At 37.2% G+C, this 7,646-nt stretch overlaps 1 protein-coding gene across 2 annotated transcripts in view; it reads left to right on the forward strand.

Annotated features, from left to right (window-relative positions):
* The window catches only part of gpm6bb (glycoprotein M6Bb), a 41,417-nt gene extending 34,005 nt beyond the window's left edge, over positions 1 to 7,412 (forward strand). The window contains exon 8 of one of the 2 annotated variants that reach the window (XM_061841526.1): positions 5,281 to 7,412. In XM_061841526.1, the coding sequence (XP_061697510.1) occupies positions 5,281 to 5,430 (150 nt within the window). In that variant the 3' untranslated portion in view covers positions 5,431 to 7,412. Of the gene's footprint in view, positions 1 to 1,490; positions 3,080 to 5,280 lie in introns of those variants that run through there. The other variant, XM_061841527.1, reaches the window with a different exon arrangement.
* Positions 7,413 to 7,646: the final 234 nt, after the last annotated feature.

A 7,646-nucleotide genomic window follows, 5' to 3' on the forward strand; every position in this document is an offset into this window, starting at 1 on the left:
GGGTTCAATATCGCCTATGTGGAGTTTGTATGTTCTCCCCGTGCCAGTGTGGGTTTCCTGTGGGCACTCTGGTTTTTTCCCACATCCCCAAAACATGCAACATTAATTGGACACTCTAAATTGCCCATAGGTGTGATTGTGAGTGCGGCTGTTTGTCTCTATGTGCCCTGCGATTGGCTGGCGACCAATTTAGGTTGTGCCTTGCCTCCTGCCCGCTGACAGCTGGGATAGGCTCCAGCACTCCCCGCCACCCTCGTGAGGATAAGCGGCGAAGAAAATGGATTTTACCAAATGGTTTAACGATGGCACAAAGTTGCATTTTGTAACAAATATATTCTGCGTTAGCATATTCTGTTTGGGACCATTGACGATAAAAATACGGCGACTTTTTCGGGTATCAAAAAAACTCACTATTCCACTACAATTTCAAATACATACACATATATAATATATATATATATATATATATATATATATATATATACATTATAAATATATTACTATATAATATTATATATATAAAAATTGTGCCAAACAAATATGAGCATTTATCTGAGATGTCAGGCTATGCCGACCCCTAACGGGACAGGTCGAAAGAAACTTACTATATATATACTGTTCATATTGAACAATGTAATATAATAATATAACGATAAAGCAAAATTTCAAGTATAAAAAGGAAAATAAAATACTCCACATCAAGCCAATAATACATTATTTCTCTTTTTCATTATCTTCTGTGGGGAAAAAACTTTATATGAAAATAAATTCAGTTAGACCTAAAACCAGTAATTCTCAAACTTTCACCCCCCCCCCCCACCCTCCACAAAAAAAAAAAAATAGTGCCACGATCATGACCACTTTTAAAGTACAGTAGCCCAAGAGGCCCAAGTTTTCATCAAAATGACATTTTTTCATTGGAAGCCGCCGTAACATCAGTCACAGTCTGGATGTCTGAATAGTGGCACTGCACTTAAATATATTTCATTTCATAATAACACAACTTTTGCAACGTACCCCCCCCCCCCCCCCCCCCCCACCCTCCACAAAAAAAAAAAAATAGTGCCACGATCATGACCACTTTTAAAGTACAGTAGCCCAAGAGGCCCAAGTTTTCATCAAAATGACATTTTTTCATTGGAAGCCGCCGTAACATCAGTCACAGTCTGGATGTCTGAATAGTGGCACTGCACTTAAATATATTTCATATATTTCATTTCATAATAACACAACTTTTGCAACGTACCCCCCCCCCCCCCCCCGCTAAATTCTCATGAGAACAGACCACGCTACATGCAGTGAAACGTCCAAGAGGGTGTGCGAAAAATATTCTGCATGTTAAATCACGCGCAATCCATTTGTTGTTTGTATTGGCGAGGCGGCATGTTATTAATTTATTTTTTTAAATTTCATTTCATTTTTTTCAAACGAAGTGGTCCGAGTCCGCCCGGCATGTTCTCTCACCACCTTCTCTTGTTCTCTTCCACCAGCTGATCTACATGATGGCTACCACTTATAACTTTGCCGTTTTGAAGTTTAAGAGTCGAGAAGACTGCTGCACTAAGTTTTAACCTCGTTTTTTTTTTTTTTTTGGGTGGTGGTGGTGTTGTTGTTGTTGTTTTTTAACAGCGCGGCATGGCAAAAACAAACAAACAAAAAACAACTAACAACAAAAGACAGCAAATCGCTTTTAGAGCGAAGTGTAAATAGCCGACTGTGCGCTTAATGACACTCGTCCTTATGAGCGGAGTGTTTAGATGACTTAGTTTGGACCACTCACCGATGACGTCACCTGATTTTTCTCGCAATACGCACGCCTACAAGACCACGCCAGTGTTATCTTTTTTTTTTTTTTTTTTTTTTTTTCAACTCACACGCCCAAAGACGAGGCAGTATTTAGTCATCAGTATTCGCTCCACGTCACCGGATCTACTCAAACGCGGCACGGCGTACAAGTGCGAGTAGATTTGAATGGTTTACATATTCGACGTGAGTGATTATCAGGTCACGTGACCTTCCCGTGACTTGTCATGTGACCACTCGCGTACCGCGTCGCGACGGAAAGGGCTCGTCGTGTTCTCAGTTGCGTTCTTTCGGGTTCTTTTAGGGCCACACTGAAGATGAAATAAAAGGTGAAATGATGGGGAAAATGAGGTCAAGTCATACAAGAGTTAAGTTTTGATATTACAAAAAAAAAAGTAATATTTTTTGGAACAAAAAGTCAAACTATAAACTTTCTCATGAAAAGTACCATGACAAGAAAAAGTAATATCGGCTCGAGAAAGAAGTTTTTATCTGAAAGGATTTAAGTCCTGATTTTGTGGGAAAATGTCCAATAATTTGAAGATGCACTTTTAACAAATGAATATCAAAATGGGCCAAAAATATTGACTTATTACAACTTGGATTTGGTAAAAGGACATACTTGCTCCCATAAAATTACTGACAGGGTAAAATAATGATGCCAATTTTTACAATTTCATTTTATTAAATATTACAACATTCTTCCGGTAAATTAGTTCCTCATTTTCACAAACTGCTTATTTTAGATTTTGAATTATTTTGTCATTAAAGTACAACCTCAATCTTATATTTAAAAAAAAAATCTAATTATTTAATCTCAAAAGATAATTATTTTTTCCTTTATAACATTTTCCAGAGAAAAATATCTTCTCTAAAAATGATGTCTTCTTTTTTTAAATCATTGCAGCTGTTTTCCTGTAGTATTTTGTTTTTGTTTCAGTGTGGCCCTAAAGCTCATTATAATTTTTTTCAAATGTCTTTTTTTTTTTTCTACACAAAAGCAGATGCTGGTTTTGCCTGCGCTATACATTTTTTTTTTGTCCCTCATTTCCTCTCCAAGTGCCATTAAAGAGCCATTATTATTTTTTATTTTAACACTGAGCCTGCATGCTTAAAAGTCTGTTTATAGTCACTTACATTTTTCATATATTTAATTACGTCCAATGTTTTTTTTTCTCTCCTTTGAAGACTGTAGCCTTTACATTCTATATAAAAATAAACAATCTTTGTTTAAAAACATGTTAACTTGTTTTTTTTTTCCCCCTTTGAAGTCCTGATGAAGAGGTGTTGAAACCACGGAAATTTCGAGAACTTTTCGCGCTCTTTGCACTAACCTTCAAAAGCTTGCAACCTCTGGCTTTCATTTTCTACTCACCCACAGGGCCTCATTTCTATGACTTTAATAATTAATATGAAGCACCACCTTACAATAATATAGTAGGTCCTTGTAACGTCAAACCACTTCTTCAACGTGTATTTGCCAACGTGAGGTTACATTAATAAAATGCGGAGATTGGTGACATTTGAAAGCTTTTTTGGTCATTGTGTTATTCTATGAAAGCATGTTGACAAAATAATTGCTGATCTTAAAAACGCCTCATCAAAAGCTTTCATTTGAGGTATTACTCCATGCGTTCTTCTGCAAATTGATTTTCGACCCGATTGCGTGAAAAGAGACCAATAAAAATCCTTAGATTATAAAAAAAAATCATCCCCTTCCAATAGTATGTTTGACTACCACTAATTTTGGTGGACATGTTCAACATTATAAGATGCATGGAAAAGTCTCAAGAATTCATGCTGGTAAACAAACTGGAATTCATTTTTTTTCCTGGTCGCTTTGGCCATTTTCACGGGTCCTTCAAATACAAACTCAATTGCTACCAAATGTAAAGAGCGTACAATAGACGGATGGGTGACACTAAATGTCAACACTTTTTTATTTTTTTTGCTGACACTATCATAAAAGTTGATTTCAAAAAATTTCTAAAAATCAACCTGACACCAGATTCTACAGAGCCCCTAAAGGGACATTGGGAAAAAAAAACAACTTACTCATTACAATGAGAAAGTTTCTCATTAGAATGAGTCAAATACTCATTCTAATGAGAAACAAGTTGGGGGTTTTTTCAATGTCCTTTAAGGGGCTCCGTAAGATTCTCACTGATCAACATGAAATTTTAGTGTGCTCTTCAATTATGATGGGACGCAAGAAAAAGTCTCATGGACCGATGTCAGAGTCACAGTATTTTATTTTACATTTTGTCATGCCTTATTCCAAAATAAAATAAAATAAATGTATTCTTATGCCCACAATTTGCCCCATACGTTTTTTTTTAGTCATGGGGATTTATGCACATTTGTCAAACACACTAGATGAAGAATCCCCACCCCCCAAAAATATATACAGTAAAACCTCGGTTCTCGAACATCGCCGTTTTCACACAAATTGGTTTTCAAATGAATATTTTGAGATTTCTTTGCTTCTGTTTTCGAACGAAAATCGGTACTCGAACGCCCCGACAAAACCCGGAAATAACATAATGCGCGCGGCGCAAGCAGTTGACCCACCCATGACGTGCTTTATTGTCAATTCGAACGACGTCCAGAAAAAAAACGTAAATGACATATCGCGATCGGCGCAACCAGCGCACTTTTGTTATTCTGTATAACGTAGCCTCTGTCCACAGACGTGTCCCGGTACTGACTTGCTTTTCTTCTTATCGAGAACTATTGTATTAACCCCCAATCATGGCTCCAAAGAAGGAAAGTTGCTTGTTTAAAATTATTCTGCACTTTTCTGAATAAAAAAAAAAAGTTTACAAGGCTGGGGGCAGAGTCGGAACAAATACGGTAATGCACTCCCAGCCTAGCGTACTTTACTCCTAAAGCATACATTTTAAGCAAAAAATAAATATATTTCTCAAATTATTTTTATATAAAGCATTTAAACCATACATGTATATCTTCAATGCAGTTTATTATTAGTAAAAGCTAAAAAAAAATGCTTTAAAAAGCCAAATTTATTTCGGCTTGGAACGCATTATTTCTTTTTTCATTCATTGTAATAGGAAACATCGATTTGGTTTTTGAACAAATCACTTCTTGAACCGTTTTCTGGAACGGATTGTGGCCGAGAACCGGGGCATTACTGTATATATTTGGAGGAATGTGATTATGGTCAGGTTTTTTTTTTTAAATTTGTCTGTTTTAGGCCCTTTAAAAGCGACGTTCAGCCCCCCTGGAAAAAAGATTGGTCTCACATTAGCGTTTATATTTGTTCATGTCTCACCACAGTGGCAAATACCGTTCAAGTAGCAGAAGGCTCTCAAGTGGTTTGACGTCATCTTCCCTTTTTTTTTTTTGTGCGTGTGAGCGTAATGTACCGTAGTTTGGGACTCCTTTTTTTTTTTTTTTTTTCTTTGCCTCTTCTCTTCGACCTGCTCACCGGCCACCCGCCTCGCCCTTCTCTTCCAGATCCACTTCCTCATGATTCTCTCCGCAAACTGGGCCTACCTTAAGGACGCCAGTCAAATGCATGCCTACCAAGACATCAAAATGAAAGAGGAGCAGGAGCTGCAGGACATCACGTCACGCTCCAAAGAATGCCTTCATTCCTACACATGAGGGCATTGCACACGCGAACACACACACACACACACACACATTTCACGCTAGAGGGCAGGCGAAGGGCGACCGTTCTGGCCCGTCCGGACAAGGCAGAACCTACAATAACCAACCACCTGTGCCGTACTAACAGACTAACTAACACGCTGCAGTTTCTGCGCTAACTCACCATGTAGTTATTTCCCATTTTCTTTTTTCTTATTTAGCCATTTGCATTGAATTGTTACCCCCCCAAACCCCGCCCCCCCACCCCATCGTGGCCCTCTGTTTTAATTGAGTCCGCATAATCCATCCTCGACGTGTGCAAAAAAAAAAAAAAAAAAAAAAAAAAAAAAACCCACTGCTGTGAATTCACGTAAACAGGTTTAAATAGTAGAAATATGGAAAGCGTGCATGGAGGCGGTTCTGCGTGCAAATGCGTTAACTTCATGGGCTATATTAACTCTACCTCAGGGGTCTGCTGGAGATGGATGGACATGGAAAATGGCAAGCATGTACAGTAAAACTAGACAGTTCGTTAATTTCATTGCAATGCTCATTAAGCCACAAAATTAGGTACACCTGCAAACTCAAACACGACAGGTGCACTTGAGGGAAATTAGACCAGAATTTTCCATTTATTTCAGGATTTCAATTGAAAATGTAAAACTAAAATACTTCAGTATTATTATGTTTTAATTTTTTTATTTTGAGGGGTTAAAAACCGGCGGCGGCTGGTAAAACGGTCTCACGGTTCTGAGGTCCCGGGTTTGATCCCCGCTCCGCCTGTGTGGAGTTTGCGCGTCGTACCACATCCCAAAAATCATGCAAGATTAATTGCAAACTCTAAATTGCCCCTTGGTGTGATTGGGAGTGCGGCTGTTTGTCTCCATGTGCTCTCCGATTGGCTGGCAACCACTTCAGGGTGTACCCCGCTTCCTGCCCGTTGACAGCTGGGATAGGCTCCAGCACGCCCCGCGACCCTTGTGAGGATAAGCGACAAAGAAAATGGATGGATGTATATATACAGGTGCATGTAAGGAAATTAGACTGCAGAAGCTTTCGTTTGTTTCAGGATTTAAAATGAAAAACAAAAATATTTCAAATATTATTATTGTTTTTAATTTTGAGATTAAAAATCCTAGTTTACTGTCAAGAAATTTGAATATTGTATAAGAAACAATCAAAAATAACTCTTAATATAGAAATTTGGCCAGGTGAAAAAATATTTCCTTCTTTAATGAATCTGTATTTCACAACTTTCACTTTTTTAACTGAACTACAGAAATAAATGGACCTATGATATTCAAATTTCTTGTATGTAGAACACAGTCCATGTTATAGTGCGGCTTTAATTTTCGCCACTTTAGTTTTTTTAAAAAAAAAGGACGTCACTTCCAGGGTTTTAGGGAAAGTTATGTGACGACAGAATTGAAAAAAAACATTTTGAAATGAGCTCACTTTTAGAACTCGTTGCAACGTTTTTAAACGTGTTTGCTTTTAAAAAAAATAACGATGTCTTTCACTTAACCCTTTCCAGGCAGTGGTTGGAAATTTTCAACAGGTATATATATAATATAATATCAAAAATTCCAAGTCCACAGTATCCTTTTCTGAAAGTATCAGATTTTTCTCTCTGCAATATTTTATTTGGTCCAGAGAGAGTAAAAATGCAGATTCATTGCAGCAATTTCTTTTTTTTATTGCTGCAGATCCCTTAAACCCTCAAAGTTTTAAAATGACAACTCGTATGTGATTCTATTTCTAAGTATTTTAGTAACCAATATATATGAAAGATCCATTTGTGGCACAGGGTATCCTTGTAAGGAGTTTTTTTTAATGCTTTATAAAGATTTCATAGCCTGTGAGAGTGATCGAATGCTTGCTAAGTATTGAGTCCAAAACTTTGCTAACCATGAATGGAAGAACAGCAGCTAATTGTTTTTATGTACTGTATATATTTACATCTTGCACTAGTTTCAATTTTACAAAAATAAGTAGTAGTAGTAAGGGTTTACAATGCATAAGAACATAAGTATTATATATTACACGACTATGTGTAAATTACAAAAAAAAAAATCACTTTCGACAGCGCAGGTGTACCTAATATTGCGGACAGCGAGTACAGTTTAAGTTAGCTCAAGTCACTCTGCATCACAGCATGCGACTGTATGCCATAACAACATGCTTATTAAATATATAATTACTGTACAAATAATTTGATCCCTCACATTTCC

Source organism: Syngnathoides biaculeatus, chromosome 14 (assembly GCF_019802595.1).
Source record: "Syngnathoides biaculeatus isolate LvHL_M chromosome 14, ASM1980259v1, whole genome shotgun sequence".
NCBI classification, from domain to species: Eukaryota; Metazoa; Chordata; class Actinopteri; order Syngnathiformes; family Syngnathidae; genus Syngnathoides; species Syngnathoides biaculeatus.